Below are 18,595 nucleotides of genomic sequence, written 5' to 3'. Positions count from 1 at the left end.
GGACTACAGGCGCCCGCCTCGTCGCCTGGCTAGTTTTTTGTATTTTTAAGTAGAGACAGGGTTTCACCGTATTAGCCAGGATGGTCTCGATCTCCTGACCTCGTGATCTGCCCGTCTCGGCCTCCCAAAGTGCTGGGATTACAGGCTTGAGCCACCGCGCCCGGCCCCTTCTGGGACATCTTTCTTAAAGATGTTTCTGTTCCTGAAAGTTACTGTTCTGTGTCTAGTAGAGAACAGCAAAGCTAGTAACGGACCGGGTTTACCAGTTAAGTGAACTCACTCGTGCCATCCTGTTGCATAGCTCAGCAAAATACATTTCTATGTGCCACAGTCCTTAAGAATCACTTCTGAATATGTGAAGTGAATGTTAAAACTACTGCTGCAAAGGGTCTGCTGTAATCAGCTAACCTGTTGAAGGTTGAGAGAGTTTTAAGTCAATCATTTGAGGAAAGTCACAAGTATAGTTGCATAATTGTTAGTTGGGCACAGAATGAAGCATTTACTGTCAGCATGTCCTGTCCTCCTCCTTTTTGAGGCCCACAGGCCCCTTGAGATTTGTGCCAGTTGATACTGCTGTCTCTGGCCACCCTTATTCTCTAGCTGAGCTCTCGCAAGCCTCATAGGCTCCTGAAGAGAGAGTGGCCAGGTCCTCTCATGGCAGTAGTGACTTGATTAGACTTCTTTCTGATTCCTGGAGCTCAGCCCTTACTAGTTTTTCTGAATAGGGAATTTTACTTCTATTAGTGTATTTGATTTTCTATTTTTCCCCTCCCTCCTCCTCTTAAATAATACCCTGGCTCCTCGATATCATTTCACCCTGTATTTTCTGCAGACCTTCTCTGAACTTACACTTCCACCAGGAGGCGTCCTTAGCACTCCACACTTTCACTGTGACTCACCAGCACACTGGATCTGCTCAAATGTTGTTAGCTTTCATAGGAAAAACCATCACCCCTTCCAAGCTATGAGCCAGTAAGAAAGAATGATGCTACTACTAAGACAAGCTTCTTGAAAATTATTTCCCTCAGCTTATATGGTACTCCTAGGGCTATTTGCCTTATGAAAGCACTTTGTGAACTAAGCTATTACAGAAATGTTAAGTGGTATTAACAATACATTTAGAAGAGGTAAGATCCTGCATTTATATGTATCGTGAGCACTTTCATCCTGCCAGTTTATGATCATAGTTACTCAGTGATTCAAAATCACCTTTTTAAGGAGGCATATGCACTGATAGGTGTTTTCACTGTAGACAGCGTATCTCCTGTGCTGCACCCTTCTGATTTGATCCTGACTCGAGGAACCTTGGATGAAGAGGATGAAGAAGCAGACAGCGATACTGATGACATTGACCACAGAGGTGAGAGGTGGCTGAGGTGGCCCATGGCAACAGAGCATCTGCTTATCCTCACACTGTTTGCCCAGGAGTTTCTTATTGTTAAGCATGTAGCCAGTAACAGTGGGGGAGAGGAGATGGTGAAGGATACAGCACCAGAAAAGAGTTTCCTATATTGAGAGTTCCTGTCGTGCCTACTGGCTGGTTAATACTGAGTACAGGCCTTTTGTTGGTCTTATGTCTTATCTTTAGGTCCTAACTTGGTTTGAGGGATCCAGGACTTTTGTTTGTTGTTATTTGTATTGTGTTTTAAGAATATGTAAGGGCTGGGTGTGGTGGCTCATGCCTGTAATCTCACCGCTTTGGGAGGCCAAGACAGGAGGATTGCTTGAGACCAGGAGTTCTGGACAAGCCTGGGCAACATAGTGAGTCTCAGTCTCCACAAAAAAGAAAAAAACACCTGGGCGTGGTTACTCACAACTGTAGTCCAAGCTGCTTGGGAGGCTGAGGTGGGTGGGTTGCTTGAGCCCAGAAGTTTGAGGCTATCGTGAGCTATGATTGTGCCACAGCACTCTAGACTGGGCGACAGAGCAAGACTGTCTCAAAAACAAAAAACAAAAAGAATACATAAGGTGGTGTGGACTAAAACAGTAAGGATAGATTGGCTCTGGAAACCCAAATTCCACTTGGCATAGTTTTATGACCTGTGAGCAGAATCTAATTGTTACTATTATTTTTTGAGACAGGGTCTTGCTTTGTTGCCTAGGCTGGAGTGCAGTGACACGATCTCGGCTGACTGCAACCTCTGCCTCTTGGGTTCAAGCAATTCTCCCACTTCTGCCTCCCAGGTTCAAGCAATTCTCCCACTTCAGCCTCCCAAGTAGCTGGGACCACAGGCACACGCCATCACAGCTGGTTAATTTTTTATATTTTTAGTAGAGATGGGGTTTCGCCATGTTGGCCAGGCTGGTCTCGAACTCCTGGCCTCAAGTGATCCGCCCACCACGGCCTCCCAAAGTGCTGAGATTACAGGCGTGAGCCACCATGCCCTGCCAGAATCTGATTCTTGAAACAACCATAGGCTGGGCGCGGTGGTTCACACCTATAATCCCAGCACTTTGGGAGCCCTAGGGGGCGCAGATCACCTGAGGCCAGGAGTTTGAGACCAGCTTGGCCAACATGGCGAAACCCCATCTCTACTAAAAGTACAAAAAATTAGCTGGGCTTGGTGGTGGGCACCTGTAATCCCAGCTACTTGGGAGGCTGAGGCAGTAGGATTACTTGAACCTGGAGGCGGAGGCTGCAGTGAGCTGAGAGCTCATCATTGCACTCAAGCCTGGGTAACGAGTGAAACTTGGTCTCAAAAAAAAAAAAAAAAAAGGCTGGGTGCAGTGGTTCACGCCTGTAATCCCAGCACTTTGGGAGGCCGAGGCGGGTGGATCAAGAGGTCAGGAGATCGAGACCATCCTGGCTAACATGGTGAAACCCCGTCTCTACTAAAAATACAAAAAAATTAGCCGGGTGTGGTGGCGGGCACCTGTAGTCCCAGCTACTTGGGAGGCTGAGGCAGGAGAATGGCATGAACCTGGGAGGCAGAGCTTGTAGTGAGCCGAGATTGTGCCACTGCACTCCAGCCTGGGCGACAGAGCAAGACTCCGTCTCAAAAAACAAAAAACAAACAACAAAAACCAATCATAGGATTTAGGTCTTAGCTATGGCCAAGAGCAAACCTCGTTATTCTTTGGGTTTTACATGTAAATTGCCTCATTTAATCAGATTTTTTAAGATGTAATTTACCAACAGTAGCATTCACCTTTTTGAGTATATAGTTTGAGCTTTAACAAATACATACTTTCTTGTAATCACCATCACAATTGAAATGTAGAACATATCCCTCGCCCCCCAAAACTTCCTCATGCCCCTTTTTTTTTCAGTCCCCGTCCTGAACACCTAGTGCCTGGCAACCACTGACTGATTTTTGTTCCTTTGATCTTGCCTTTTCCAGAATGCCGTAGAAATAGAATCACAGTATTTAACCTTTTGCATTTGCCTTTCTTGACTCAGCAGTGTAGTCTCTCCATGTTGTTGCATGTTTCAGTAGTATGTTCTTTTTTATTGCTGAGTGATACTCCATTATTGTGGATGTACCACAGTTTGTTTATCCATTCCCCAGTGGATTGATGTTTGGGTAGATTTTAGCTATTATGAGTAAAGCAACTATAAACATTTCCAAATAGATCTTTGTGTAGACATGTGTTTTCATTTCTCTTGGTTAAAAATACCTACAAGTGGGACCTTATTTTAGTTACTATGAGGGAGGTATTCTTTCTGCTTAAAAAGAAACTACATTTTGGGCAGCATGATAGAGCATGCTTCTAGGAGACATTTCCTTTTTGAGGGAAGTGAGTACTTAAGTTTCTTAGAAGTAACATACTGTTTTCTGATGGATGGGTGACAGGGGCTCTAATCAGTTTATCTAATGGAGAGTTGAAAAAGAATTGCTCTTTTTCCTTGCAGTTACAGAGGAAAGCCATGAAGAGCCAGCATTCCAGAATTTTATGCAAGAATCGATGGCACAATACTGGAAGAGAAACAATAAATAGGAGACTTTAGGACACTTGTTTCTAGAAGTCCAGAATTTTGGACCTCCACGTGAAAGAACTATCCTTACCTCTGACTGGGGGCTCCCACAAGGGACAATTTTCCTCAGAGTGGCAGAGTTTCTCTTATTAGAGAAATCTTGTGACTCAGATGAGTCAGGGATAGAAGATCCTTGAACCTGGCAGGTTAACACTGATTATCCCTTGGCCTTTCCCTTGTATTTATGCAAGGAAGGATATACTGAGCTGATACTCTTCCAAGCCTACAACTTCAAGTTTATTATCTGAACTCAAGTACTTTTGCTGCTGAGGAATGGAATCAAAAGAACATAGTCTCCTCGTGACCACCTCAGATCTCTATTATTAGGCTAGATGTATAGCCTTTATTACCCCAACTTCTTGCCCTTGACCCTGCACCGTGAGTTGCCCTTCTATTAGCAGCCAGGGAAAAGGGAAACATGAGCTTATCCAGAATGGCAGCAGTCTCCTTGGCAATCAACCAACATTGCTATGAAATATGCCTCATACTGTATAGCTCATTATAGGACATCAGGTTTGTTGAAGAAAGTGGGAAAGACATGATAAATGAATCAGAATCCTGTTTCATTGGTGACTTGGATAAAGAGTTTTTAATTTTAAATTTGTTGTAAGACTGCTTGTCATGATTTCAAATTAGAAAAATTATATAATTGCAAATAGCTTCACTTCTCCTGTTCAACAGAGGCTTAAGGCCACATGTCCAAACTTGTCTCAATAAGGAGGTGGTATTTTACTAGTTTCCCACGTGCACATACTGAGTAAATACAGAGCCAGGCCCAGTTTGTACTGTACTCTGAACTTAATGCAAAGTCTCCTTGGTGATTTACACAAAGGCCGTGGATTTGGGTCAGAGGCACATTTCATACATAACAGCCCTTATAAAGGTTTGCCCTACTTCCACATTTTACAGTATCTTAAAACAGTACATTTCTTTTAAGGAATTTTATCTTTGTGAGTCAATACTCCAACTTAGTGGTTCTCACAGTGTGGACCAGGAATATCAGTATCACCTGGGAAATTGTTCAACTCACCTCTTAAAACCTATGAACTCAGAAACCTTGAGGGGGGGGCCGAGCAGTCTGTTTTAGAAAGCCCTCCATGTGATTGTGATGCATAGTAGCCTATGACAATTCCAGACCAGGTGAATCTCAGATACTAATCCTTACATCATTTGCCTTCTCACATTACCCTCGTCTTGACCATCTGGTGCCTGTTCTGCAGTTTAACATTCTGCAGCAATAAAAGTGTTTTATTATAAAGTATTAATTTCAATGCTCTATACTTAGTGGGAACCACTGGTCTCAAAACTTGAAACTATTCTTTAAGAGGAGAACATTCGCAAAGCAAAACTCAAGCATACTTGGTTTTTCTCTGTAGTACTTTTGAATGCTTTATCTTCCTTACAGAATAACTTGTCTTCCTTATGCTTTAAGCTCCAAAAGGGTAAGGAGTGTTAATCGTCTTTGTATCCCTTGCACAGGACCTAGCAAATAATTGGTACTCAATGTTTGCTAGATGAAATAAATTCTCAGTTGGCTACTTTATGGAAACTGACTGCAAAATGGCCACTTTCATTATAAACAAAGGAAAATGAAGGTAAGACTGCAACAGAGGCCAGGCACAGTGGCTCACACCTGGAATCCCAGCACTCTGGGAGCCCAAGGCGGGCAGATCACTTGAGGTCAGGAGTTTGAGACCAGCCTGGCCAACATGGTGGAACCCCATTTCTACTAAAAATACAAAAGTTAGCTGGGTGTGGTGGCACGTGCGTGTAATCCCAGCTACTCAGGAGGCTGAGGCAGGAGAGTAGCTTGAACCCGGGAGGCAGAGGCTGCAGTGAGCCAAGACTGCACCATTGCACTCCAACCTGGGCAACAGAGCAAGACTCCATCTCAAAAATAAATAAATTTTAAAAAATACTGTGACAGAAAGGGTTTAGATAAATGTGCTAAAGAGTTACAATTGGCAAATGTATAAATTATATGTTAAACTATAACCTCATTTTATTTCTATCATATTCATTCTCAATACCTGGGACATTTAAGGCATTCAGTAATGAATTAAAGCTGTGCCTTATTTTGGTCTATATTAAAGGAGTGGTCTAAATTTTACAAGATGTATTCTGCATCAGAAAACCAAACTTCAGCAGTTTAACATGCTGGCATCCATCACCAAGGCATGAAGCAACACATTTGCTAATTATTCCTAATCACTACAGTGCTACAACATTTACTTAATAAATACTGATTTGGTACTTATATGTACAAATAGTCTGATGGATGAGTAACCACAGTTACGTTGTTCAGGACAATGATATAAAGTTGAAAGGTACATATTGCTATGCTTTAAAGGCTGCCTTTACAGTAGCAGAAGCAAAGTGTGCTTAATGGACTGCTGTCCTCTGATGACCAAGCAAATGCAACAAATGAAATATGCACAAGGCTGTCCTTGGACAGTACTTGTTTGCTTTGCTCACAAAGGAGAAAAGGAAAGAAACAATTGAAAATATGTATATGGTGAAAGTATGTGAGTCTGAACAGAAATAACAAAGGCCAAAAGGATGAGGATGGATGGAATAAGTCTAGAGACGAATATGTGGATGATAGGAGAGAGCTGTCTGAATAAGCAAAAAGGCTATGTCACCATAGACCTCTGATCTTATAAATAAGACACTTCAAAAGCAGCAAAAACAGTTTTAAGAAGGTGACTAACAGATAAGGTATGTTGTGTTTCGCTATTTCCTGTTAGGTATTAGTAATGGATTCCCAACGACCTGAGCCAAAAATGAATCAAGTTAAATGAAAACTGACATCTGATATGAGCATATATTATGAGTCTATTCAAGCACAGTTTTGAAGTTAGCAAACATCTAAATCCTCACATCTCTACAAGGTAGGTCAAAGAAGTATGATTCTCAGTTGTACAAGAGAAATGGCTGTAGAGAAGCTAAGTAACATGTCTAGTCATAGTTAAGACAACAGTCGAGGACAGTGCTTTGCTTTGATTGCCATGCCAGCCTCATATTTCATCTGTGAAAGGTGGCTTGGTTGTGGAAAACTATGAAAACTGGATGCAAAAGTAAAATGCAACCTTGTTTGGTGACGTCCAGTTCCTCTGGAATAAGGAAAAACCACTTGTGTTTAAGAACAGGAGTCAAATCAATTTTTATGGAAACAGATTCTAATATAAAAACTTTTTCTGTTGGGTCTAGTAGGTCTGGACAAAAAATCTCCCTCTTTTCCTTTTATATTTTCCTCATCCTCTTCTTGCAGCGCTGGTTGAAAACAGGGGAGGACCCCATGAGGCTGTCAGTGGAGTGGGAACCATAGCTGCTATCTGAGTCATCAGGGCTCTGAGGAATCCCAGCTTCACTCATGCCTGACATGGGCTCCTCGAAGACATCGCTGCCCAGCACACCATGCCCAGAGACATTGCCTTCTTCACTCTCTTGAGGCTCCATTTTCACATGGGCCAGATTCCAAAGAGGAGAAGCATTTACCTCTGCACCTAGAAATAGAGGAAAGGTGGACATATACCTTGTGGTAAGCCAAGTGTAGAACAAAGTAGAGTAAATATATCACTCAGGACCAACTAATATTCTTTGAGCTCAGTTTTCACTCTGGTTCTGTACTTGTCAGGAGAATATGGTTGTTATTCTCTGCTTCAAAAAGTTAACCATCACAAAAAAATTACTGGCCCTGATTATCTTCCATTCCATTTCTTCTACCTTTCTTTCCTCTACCTCACCCACTCCCATTTTCCCTAAACCAGGGAAGTGAAACTAGGCAGGTGGAAAGATCCCGTCTCACAGCCCAAAGACATGCACAACCACAGGCCTTGTTCAGCTCTTTAGTTTGCTTGTCCTTCCTTCTTTTATGGGGCCATCTTGTTTTCCTGCCTTTTGTTTGGGTCTCTGGTCATCTCTCACATTATGAAAAGTTAACGGTCACTACATAATGCTAACAGCAGTTCTCTACCTGGTGTCCTTTGAAGAGACATGGTCCCGAAGTCCGTAACAATTTCTCTTTGGCCCTCCCATCTCTCTATGTGTTCTAGCAATGCTGCTCTCTATGGTTATTCTTCCATAGTGAAAGGCTGTCTGCCCAACACTTTTAAAATGTGTTTTACTTTTAAAAGTACTTTTAAAAGTATGACCTAATTCCATTTAGACCACATTTGAGGATTTGCTATTTGAGTCATTTGTGCATTGATGAAATGACAATTTATATGTGTAAACAACTGAGTGCCCAGACTAATTGGCAACCTAACTGACACATAACCAGTTAGTTGTCCTGGCTCCTAAGGTAATCACAGAGTCTGGAAAAAGAAGCCAGATACCCCTAACTGGGAAGCCTTTTTTTTTGTTTTGAGACAGAGTCTTGTTCTGTTGCCCAGGCTGGAGTGCAGTGGCACGATCTTGGCTCATTGCAAGCTCAGCCTCCGGGGTTCACGCTATTCTCCTGCCTCAGCCTCCCGAGTAGCTGGGACTACAGGTGCCTGCCACCATGCCTGGCAAATTTTTTGTATTTTTAGTAGAGACAGGGTTTCACCATGTTAGCCAGGATGGTCTCGATCTCCTGACCTCGTGATCTGCCTGCCTCGGCCTCCCAAAGTGCTGGGATTACAGGCGTGAGCCACTACGCCTGGCTGGAAGCCCTATTTCAGTGTCTTTCATCTTCAATTTGTTAGAGTACTTTAGCAGGGAAGCAAAACTCTGAGAACATCCTTGAGCAATTACCACTCCCCCATCTATCTGGCAGCTGTCTTATTCAATGAAGTACAAGCATCAGGAAGGACCAATACAGAATACTAAAAAAAAAATACTGAAGGAGGAAGGGGATAGCTTCCCAACCAGCTGGATCAGCTGAATCAGCCTTGGTAATCAACAGGACAACACATATTGCATCTACATCTTAACTAGGGATTATTTTAAAGAATGCCTGTAAAGCTGCTAATCCTCTCTTCACTAATTAGAAAGAGAAGAATGCTGGGATCTCTAGATAGGTGAAACTGTATTCGTTTTAGGACTTTCCATTGTGTCCACTGCTGCTTTTGTTCTTCTACCTCTTGAGCTTGATTCCAAAAAGCGAAAAGTACTGAAATTGGCAGATCTCCCAGAATCAAAGTGAGTAAGTTTATTTGTCTTACTTGAAGCCTGTGGTGAAGCTTCAACCTCCAGGTTAGATGGGAAGCGTTCACTCTGAGCCCCAAGCACTCCCATAGGCAGTGACTGGTCTCCAGAAGCAAGGTCAGCCTCTAGCTCCTCACTGACAGGAAAGGTGATATCGCTTACAGGTTCCTCCTTGATCTTCACAGGTTTCATGTCCTCTGTGGCCTTCTCAGGATTGACAATCCTTTCATATTCTTCAGAGAGTTGCTTACTAATCTGTTGGCAAGCAAGAGTCAATTTTCCAAGGAAATGTTAAAAGCAAGTTGTATAGTCAGCTTGTGACATCCCATGGAAAAGCCAACAGAACATGAATAACAGAATTTTAAAACATTCACTGCCAATGGTAGGGATTTGTTTAAGGTGTTGAGTTTGCATTTATGAGTGATAAAGATATGTAAAGAAAATTGGTTTGGCAGAGAATGTGTATGTGATTAATTAAAAGTAACATAAAGGTAGCCGGGCGCGGTGGCTCACGCCTGTAATCCCAGCACTTTGGGAGGATGAGGCGGGTGGAATCACCTGAGGTCGGGAGTTCAAGACCAGCCTGACCAACATGGAGAAACCCCGTCTCTACTAAAAATACAAAACTAGTCGGGTATGGTGGCACATGCCTATAATCCTAGCTACTTGAGAGGCTGAGGCAGGAGAATCGCTTGAACCCAGGAGGCGGAGGTTGCAGTGAGCCAAGATTGCGCCACTGCACTCCAGCCTGGGTGACAAGAGCAAAACTCCATCTCAAAAAAAAAAAAAAAAGTAACATAAAGGTAAAAAAAAGGTGTTAAAACAGAACTGGGACAAAAGATTACATTTTTTTTTTTGGCTATAAAAATTAACAGGAGGCTGGGCACAGTCATTCACACCTGTCATCCCAGTACTTTGGGAGGCCAAGGCGGGAGGACCACTTGAGCCTAGGAGTCTGAGACCAGCTTGGGCAACATCTAGTGAGACCCTATTTCTACAAAAAAAAAAAAAAAAGAGCTGGGCATGGTGGTTCACATCTGTGGTCCTAGCTACTTGGGAGGCTGAGGTGGAAGGATCACTTGAGCCTAGCAGGTCAAGGCTGTAGTGAGCTGTGATTGTGCCACTGCACTCCAGCCCAGGCAACCCTGTCTAAAAAAAGAAAAAAAAAGTTGACATATGTATCCTAGGTGAATAATCAATGGTGTGGGAAATCTGGATCACTTAGCAAAGACTTTTTTTCTTGGGTGTTAAATATTTTAGACCTGCAGACACTGGAACAGTGAACAAATGACTTAAGAGCACAAGGGCTGAAGAGATTAGATATTTCTGGTTCCAACCAAAATCACCCCCCACCAACCCATCCTCCAGGCAATATCATTTTACTTTTTTTCATAGCACTTAACATTATACAAAATTGTATTTTTGTGAGTACGTGCTTAGAGACAGCTAAGTCTTGCTATATTGCCCAGGCTGGCCTTAAACTTCTGGCCTCAAACAATCCTCCCACCTCAGCCTCCCAAGCAGCTATATTAGATATATATATATATATTATAATTCTAGTCAAACCATTATATTAGCTGCTTGGGAGGCTGAGGCGGGGGGACTGCCAGTAGGAGATCTATGTTTTCTTTTTTTTTTTCAGACGGGGTCTTGCTCTGTCACCCAGGTTGGAATGCAATGGCACAATCATGGCTCGCAGCAGCCTTAACTTTCTGGTCTCAGGTGATCTCACCTCACACTCCCGAGTAGCTGAGACCACAGGCATGAGCCACCATGTCCAGCTAATTTTTATTTTTAAATTTTCTATAGAGATGGGGGTCTCACTATATTGTCCAGGCTGGTCTTGAACTCCTGGCCTCAAGCAGTCCTCCCACCTCAGCTTCCCAAGTAGCTGGGATTACAGGCATGTGCCATCATGCCCAGCTCCTGAAATTGTTTTATCATTTTTTGTTGACTTGTGTTTGTTTCCCTTCAAAAACAATGTACGCTCAGGTAACTTAGTAATTGCTGAATCCCACAATGCTCGACTCTCAACAGGCACTCAATAAATACTTGATGAATAAAATCAGACTACCTGCATTCTCTCAGATTCCATATACTTGTGGATAGTTTCTTCCAGAGGAAGTATCTGTGAATGTGGCCGTTCATTGACTAAAGGAGACCCATTTGGCCAGGAACATCGCTAGGGCCATCATAAAAGTATGTTAAGTTCACTCGGTTCCAAGACTCTGTGCTCTGCACTCTAGACCAAGTGTTATGGGATCCTGCTGAACACTCCTAGATTGCACAGACATCTGTGCCCACTTTTCAACAGGGTCGCCTCACCTGTAGCATGTAACTGTGATAGTCCTTGATGCGGTGCTGCCAGAACTTCTGGAGGGAGAGCACACTGCCGATACCCACTTCATGGAATACCTGCTCCATCACATCTGGAAAAGGAGTCTGTCCCAGCCGGGCCTCCCGGTCCACAGCAAAACGCAACAACTTGGTAAACTTCAGGCAATACTCATGTGCCACATCAGTTAGGGTCTCCAGGACACTTTCATTAGCACAGTCAAAGCCTGCGTGGGCCAGGATTGTGGCCACTGCCTGGTAAAGGAGCTGCCGACAGGAGTGCCAGCTGAGTTCAGTCACAGGTTCCCCTTTCCCACTGAAAGTGGAGATATGATGGTGTTATTAATGTTCTTGCAAAGGGGTGACCTCACCTGTCTCCCCAGGAGTTTTACAATTCCAGTCAAGCCACTGGCCTAGCTTTCCAGGGAAATTCTATCCAAGTTACATAGCTCAGTTTCATCCTGCTGCTATCAGGACATGTCTTAGCAACCCATGGTCATATCTTTGATCTCCTCCAAAGACATAGTTTGAATAGGCAATACATGTCTATAATACACAGTCCAAAAGGATATCTAGTGAAAAGAAAGTTTCCTTCTAGCAACTGTTCAATTTTGATCACTTTTAGGATTAACAGTATAGCCCAGACACTGCTCAGTGATGCTCTAATTATTTTACCATAACCTAGTTTTCATACATGCTGGGCAATATATTAATACAAACTTTTAGAAATTCACAGTTCCAATAAAGAGATTCTTCACAGCTTGCCAGGAGTTTAAGATTCTTAGATTCTTATAAAATTACAAGGGACCATTTCAAAACAGGGAAGGCAACTCAATTTTATAAAAGCAATTTAAAACGTATATAGCTTATAAAGCATTTTCATCCTATCCTGTGTTGTGCAATGGGTAGGGTCTGCATTATTATTATTTCTATTTGCCAGGAGAGGAAACAGGTTCAGAAGGGCTGACTTGCCAAAATTTGTTTACATGTTACTAATAAGTGGTAAAGCTTCTGACTCCAGAAACCGTATCCTTCATAATACACCATTTTGCCCCAGTCACCACTGCAGAAATCTTAATATTTCCAAGAAAAAATTTAAGAAAGCTATTTGATCTAAAAATAACTTAAGAAGCTTTTAATAATTTACCTGTCTCTTGAAATTTCCTATGGGCTTCTGCCTATCCCTGACAAAGGAATTTATTTTACCAATAAAAATAAAATAGAGCACAGAAAATCATATTTCCTTGGTTCATACTTGGCATGTGTCATCACGCACTGTACAAAAGTACCCAAGGGGTTATCCACCCCCTAAACCCTGACCTGTTCAATAGCAACTATTGCAGTTTACATAATAGTTTGAGAATAAGACAATTAATTGCCAAGCAACTTTTCATTTACTATTGTTATCATTTCCATGGCCAGTGTCTCTCGGCCAAAAGCTAAAGGCCTCAGAGGTACCTAATAAACAGAGACAACTAAACCAATATCACTATCCTAGAATAATATGTGGACCTCTTTCAAAGGAAAATAATTTTTTGGTGGCCTCATAGCTGATGCGAATTATTTTTGTTATACAGTTTCTTAAATATGTATAAAATAAAACCATGTACAAACTTTTGATGGTTATGGCTCTTACTAACAATATAAATTTGATACAAAACTAAAAATGAATAAATAACACTATCAATTTAATATGATAGATAACATTATGTTGTTGAAATTAAATTGCCCTCAGTATGTGAATACAGTATTGATCACCACAGAGCAAGTTTTTTGAGTTGGGCGTGTCTATGCTAGCATATATTTGCTGTGCATGTAATAACAGTTTTGCCTCCCCTTTTCATTATTCCAGTGACTTCAGAACTTTTTATTACAGTGGACCTTGATATAATCTGGCCTTCACCTGGCCCAACTGCAATGCAACCCTTATGTATTTAGTCTATTTCTGTACTTTTCTCGTTAGTTTGGGAACCATTAAAATAGTATTATTGGCAACGGGTAGATGTAATAAATAACATATAATATCACTTCTGTAGTATTCTTGCCAAACATATTTAATCTGAATCTAATCTTGAGGAGATAATCAACAAATCCAGTAATTGCGACATTCTACAAGTGACCTGAACTCATAAGACTCTAAAGAGGCATAACAACCAGATACAATGCATGAATCTTTGTTAGGTCCTGGACTCGGAGGTGGGGGAAGATATTTACAAAAGATAATTGGAAGAATGTGAATATGAACTTATTAAGTAGTATTTAATGTTTATTTACTTTGGTGTGTTAATGGTATTATGATTATGCAGGAAAATTTCCTTATTCTTAGGATATGCATGCTGAGGAATTTAAGGGTGAAATATGGCGATGTCTGCAAATTCCTTTAAAATGTTTGGGGGAAAATGTGTGCATACACAAGTATGCATATATGTATGTTTGTATATGTGTGTATATATGTGTATACACACATATGTGAGAAAGTAAATGTGGCAAAATGTTAAACATTGGTGAATCATGGTGAAGGGTATTTGGATGTTTGTTGAGTACTACTTACACATTTCTGTAGGTTTGGCAAATTTCAAAATGAAAAGAAAAAAAGTAATTGTTTGGCATTAAATACAGTTTGCACACTGACATCTAGTAGTAGCTCTAGGTTATAAGGCAGTCCCCTTCAGAGGATGTGGAGCAGGGCTTCTCAAACTTAAATGCACATACAAATCTCCTGGAGATCTTGTTAAAATGCAGATTCTGATTCAGGAGGACTGGGTGAGGCCTGAGATTCTGCATTTCTAAAAAACTCCCAGGTGATGTTGATGCTGCAGATCTTGGACCAGATATTGAGTAGCAGGGATCAATAATATTTTTATATTATTCTTTTTTTTTTTTCCCAACAGGGTCTCACTCAGTCACCCAGGCTGAAGTGCAGTGGAGTCATCTGCAATCTCTGCCTCCCTTGGGTTCAAGTGATTCTCGTGCCTCAGCCACTACACCTGATTAATTTTTGTATTTTTAGTAGAGATGGGGTTTCCCCATGTTGGCCAGGCTGATTTTGAACTCCTGGCCTCAAGTGATCCACCCACCTTGGCTTCCTAAAGTGTTGGGATTACAGGCTTGAGCCACTGTGCTCAGCTTATATTATTATTTCTTAAACTATGTTATCAAAATGAAAACACACAATTTAAAGATTCTTGTATAGTCTTGTGGATTCCTAAAAATACCAGAATAAGTCCATGAATCCCAATTTGAAGACACCGAGTTAAACCCATAATATACTTTTTATATTAAAGAGAAAGACTAGATCCTAAGAACTATGAGACCATGGCCTTTTTTACATACCAGTGTATTACCCTGCTCCTAGTAAAGTGCTTGGCACATAGTAAGCACTCAAAAAATTAAAAAATACAGACCCTGAATTCTGAAGACTGGCATTCAAAACTTAGACATCTCACTAATTACCTGAGAAACCTTGGCCAAGTCAACTACTCTTATCCTCATTTTCCTCGCATGGAAATGGAAATGCTATTACAAGCTTAACAGGGTTGTTGGGAAGATGACTTGAGAAAAGTAAGATACAGCAAAGCCTTGCCTTACCGATAAAAGTCACTCTCTGGGTCACTGTGCCGGATCTGGAATGGTGCATTGGGATTTTTACAATCTAAAGGCAGGAGGTCATCAGGGAGAGGAGGTGACCCAGGGCACGAGGGAAGAGGTTCACTCTCTTCAGTTTTTACACCTTCTGTCTGCTGCTGATTCTGGGCCTGTGCTGTGGCAATAAGGTTGCGAAGTCGTCGGTTGTGCTGAATCAACTGAATCGTATGGATGGTGAGACTACATGGCTCTGAGGGGATGTCCAGCATAGTGGGGGGCTTCGGCTTGTTGGCTGAGGGTTGGTGCAGGGGTGGGTCGTGGACTTCCACCAGACGGAACTCCCGTGGGAGCAAATCAAAGGAACTTCTGTTGGTCTGGCTTGATGATATTGGTATCTCTCCCCAGTATCTCAACATTTTGGAATAAGAAGAGAAGAGGTCTCAGGATAAATGTAGACGATAACCTAAAAGTAATGTGTTTAAATCCTGGCAACTTTAGATTATAGGCTTCTGTAGTGAAAAATACGAGGTCTAGCCAGCTATTTATGTAAAAAGCAGGCTATTTGTGACCACTTAGAAAAATGTCAGTGTCAGCAAAACTGTAGGACCAAAGATGTTCTCCCTAAACAAAACTGTTAGATGCTGGTTATTGTCATACTATGACAATTCCTACTACACTGAACCACAGGGTAGAATTTGGGTCATTAGTGGACCAACTACAACAGCATCTAGAGCTCTAGTATCCCTATTTCCATCTCACTAACTCATTACCAGAACTACCATCATGCTCAATCCTGAACAATAAGCAAGGCATGATAAAGTATCTTGATACATTTGTGCTGGATCAATAGGAGAAAAGCAAGTAGCGTTAAAGATAGTAAGAAGTGGTTCTTATTATGTGTGTCTTAGGCATGGTCCTGGTGGAAAAATTTATGAACCACTAATATAAATGGCATTATGCTTTCAACTTTTGACATATAGAATGTGAGGAATGTGAGAGATTTCTGCTGCCTCCTAATTGGTATCCCTTCCTCCAATCTCTCTTTGTATGTAATCTGTTCTCTACACTGCTGCTAGACTTACTCATTTTAAAACTTAAATCTAATGGCTTCCCATTGCCTACTGGAAAAAGTCAGAATTCCTTGGCTTACCATTCAACAAAATTCACAATCTGGTTTCAACTCACCTTTGCAGATTCATTGTCCATATGTCTCTTCAAGTTCAACAAACATTTATCAAATGCCTGGCATTCTGTGCGGGTCAAAGACTGATAATGTGAGATCCTTGCCCTGAGGTGAGGAAGAGAAACAGAAGCAGAATATTTCAATATGAAAGTACGTGGTAAGTACTGTTCTAGAGGTATATGGACCTGGGCTAGTGGAAGCACAAAGGAGGAACACCCTGGGTGAAATGACTACCTTTGTTCTAACAACGTTATACTACTCAGTTTCTTGAGAATGCTATACATTTCCACAGTTGACACTTCCAGCTGTGAACTCTGCCAGAAATGCTCTGCCAACCCTGCACATCCCTGGCAGACTCACATTCATTTTTAAGTACAGCATAAGTCCCCACCCTCCGTCACTTCCCCAGTGCATCTCCCTTTCTCTATTCTCACAGTGCTTTGCATGTCTACGTCGCAGCATTTATCCTTGGATTTTAATTAGTACTTATTGCAATAGATTTTTTCCTCCTGTCTATTTCTTATGGCCATGGTCTTGTTACAGGGCCAGGCACAGAGAAATATCTATCTGGCATTTCTTGAATGTTTACTGTATACCAGACTTCACCTTTTTTGTTTGTTTCTTTTTTGAGACAGGGTCTCACTCTGTAGCCCAGGCTGGAGTGCAGTGGTACAATCATAGTTCACTGCAGCCTCAACCTCCTGGGCCCAAGAAATTCTCCCACCTCAGCCTCTCGAGTAGCTGGGACTACAGGCGTGCGCCAGAATTTTTTTTTTTTGGCGAGACAGGGTCTCGCCATGTTGCCCAGCCTCCTCTGGAACTCCTGGGCTCAAGCCACCCTCCCGCCTCAGCCTCCCAAAATGTTGGGATTACAGGAATGAGCCACCGTTCCGGCTGGCATTTATTGTTTAATTCAATTCTTCCAACAACCTCATGAAGCTAATAATCTTATCCCCATTTTTCAGAGTGAGGGCTGAGGCCTAGTGTCTTGCCCAATGTCACAAATGGCGAGGTCGAAAATCGACAGTCTCCAGAGTCTGCACTCTTAACCACTAAACTATTCTGCCTTAATAATTAATTTCAGAAAAAAATAAATGAATGAACGAAATAAAAAAAAAAGTCGCCCTCTTCCCTTACTTTACCGAAAGGAGCAGGAAGAACAGGCACTGAGCCCAAGGAATGCCCAAGTCACTCCAGGGGTTTTCTCGGTTACGGTCCGTCGGCGCAGGCGCCAATCAGAGGGTCCTGAGGTCGCCTGCTGTCCAGAACAGCCGGAAGAAGGGGAGGTCTGTACCTGAACCGAGACAAGGAGGTACCACACTACTTACTGCTGCCTCGCAGAGCGGGCTGGGCATCTGTCTGGACCCCGAGAGGCCTGAGGCAAGGGTCGCGTCAAGCCCCAAGAGCTGGTTTGTTGATTAGTGAGCTAAGACCGCCGGAAGCGCTTCTTCTCAAGCTATGCCACAGGAAGTCATTACGATCTCGTTGTAACCTCTAAAGATGTCCCCGTTCTGCACAGCATCCCGATAACCGTTTGTTTTTCTCGTATTATGACCTTTTCGTGTTAGCGCCAATTTGCAACTCTCCAGGTCGTGAAGGAGCAACTTCACCATCGCCGCCTGCAGACGCCACTGGGACCTTGGGAGAGTGGGACGTGTACAGGAACGTAAAGACCGAAGGGTGAGGTTTCGAAGGAGCGGATTTCGAGGTTGCACCGGTTGAGGATGGCTGACATTCTCTCTCAGTCAGAGCCGCTGGCATCGCAAGAGCTCAGTGGGGACTTCAAGAAGCCAGCTCTGCCGGTGCCCGCAGCGGCGCGGAGTAAGGCCCCGGCCACCAGTTCTTCAAACCCTGAGGAGGTGCAGAAGGAAGGGCCCACTGCGTTGCAGGACTCCAGTTCTGGGGAGCTCGACGTCCCGCCTCCTCAGCCGGACTGCGGGGATTTTAGGAGTCTACAGGAGGAGCAGTCGCGCCCCCCGACAGCGGTTTCTTCCTCTGGCAGTTCAGCCAGGGCTCCCCCCTACCAAGAGCCTCCATGGGGTGGCCCTGCCACAGCCCCCTACAGCTTAGAGACCCTGAAGGGCGGCACTATCCTTGGCACCCGTAGCTTGAAAGGGACGAGTTACTGCCTTTTCGGGAGGCTGTCTGGCTGCGACGTGTGCCTGGAGCACCCTTCGGTGTCTCGGTACCACGCAGTGCTGCAGCACAGGGCGTCCGGCCCTGACGGAGAATGCGATAGCAGCGGGCCGGGCTTCTACCTCTACGATCTGGGAAGCACTCATGGCACTTTTCTCAACAAAACTCGCATCCCACCTCGCACCTACTGTCGAGTCCACGTTGGGCATGTTGTTCGCTTCGGAGGCAGCACCCGGCTCTTTATCCTGCAG

General features: G+C 43.0%; 3 protein-coding genes across 11 annotated transcripts in view; 2 read left to right on the top strand and 1 right to left on the bottom strand.

Annotated features, from left to right (window-relative positions):
• GPN1 (GPN-loop GTPase 1) overlaps positions 1-5,237 on the top strand; it is a 22,851-nt gene extending 17,614 nt beyond the window's left edge. For 2 of the 3 annotated variants that reach the window (XM_033176208.1, XM_033176207.1), the window contains 2 exons: positions 1,253-1,360; positions 3,854-5,237. In XM_033176208.1, the coding sequence (XP_033032099.1) occupies positions 1,253-1,360; positions 3,854-3,939 (194 nt within the window). In that variant the 3' untranslated portion in view covers positions 3,940-5,237. The remainder of the gene's footprint in view (positions 1-1,252; positions 1,361-3,853) is intronic. The other variant, XM_033176206.1, reaches the window with a different exon arrangement.
• SUPT7L (SPT7 like, STAGA complex subunit gamma) lies at positions 4,538-17,852 on the bottom strand. 7 transcript variants are annotated; one of them, XM_033176200.1, is made up of 6 exons: positions 17,346-17,852; positions 16,211-16,313; positions 15,029-15,433; positions 11,432-11,756; positions 9,124-9,361; positions 4,538-7,482 (listed from the first exon to the last, which is right to left on the bottom strand). In XM_033176200.1, exons 2-6 carry the CDS (start codon positions 16,222-16,224, stop codon positions 7,220-7,222), a joined length of 1,245 nt encoding a protein of 414 aa, XP_033032091.1. In that variant the 5' UTR covers positions 16,225-16,313; positions 17,346-17,852; the 3' UTR covers positions 4,538-7,219. The 7 variants fall into 7 exon arrangements, with proteins under 7 accessions (XP_033032091.1, XP_033032093.1, XP_033032089.1 ...); XM_033176202.1 differs by having other exon boundaries at positions 15,029-15,488; positions 17,351-17,852; XM_033176198.1 differs by having other exon boundaries at positions 17,351-17,636.
• SLC4A1AP (solute carrier family 4 member 1 adaptor protein) overlaps positions 17,493-18,595 on the top strand; it is a 33,464-nt gene continuing 32,361 nt past the window's right edge. The window contains exon 1 of the mRNA XM_033176189.1: positions 17,493-18,595. Coding sequence (XP_033032080.1) covers positions 17,933-18,595 — 663 coding nt within the window. The 5' untranslated portion in view covers positions 17,493-17,932.

The sequence above is a fragment of the Trachypithecus francoisi genome, unplaced genomic scaffold (assembly GCF_009764315.1).
Source record: "Trachypithecus francoisi isolate TF-2019V2 unplaced genomic scaffold, Tfra_2.0 Lachesis_group17, whole genome shotgun sequence".
NCBI classification, from domain to species: Eukaryota; Metazoa; Chordata; class Mammalia; order Primates; family Cercopithecidae; genus Trachypithecus; species Trachypithecus francoisi.
Note: the sequence above shows the minus strand (reverse complement) of the source record. Positions and strands in the feature narration are given on the sequence as shown.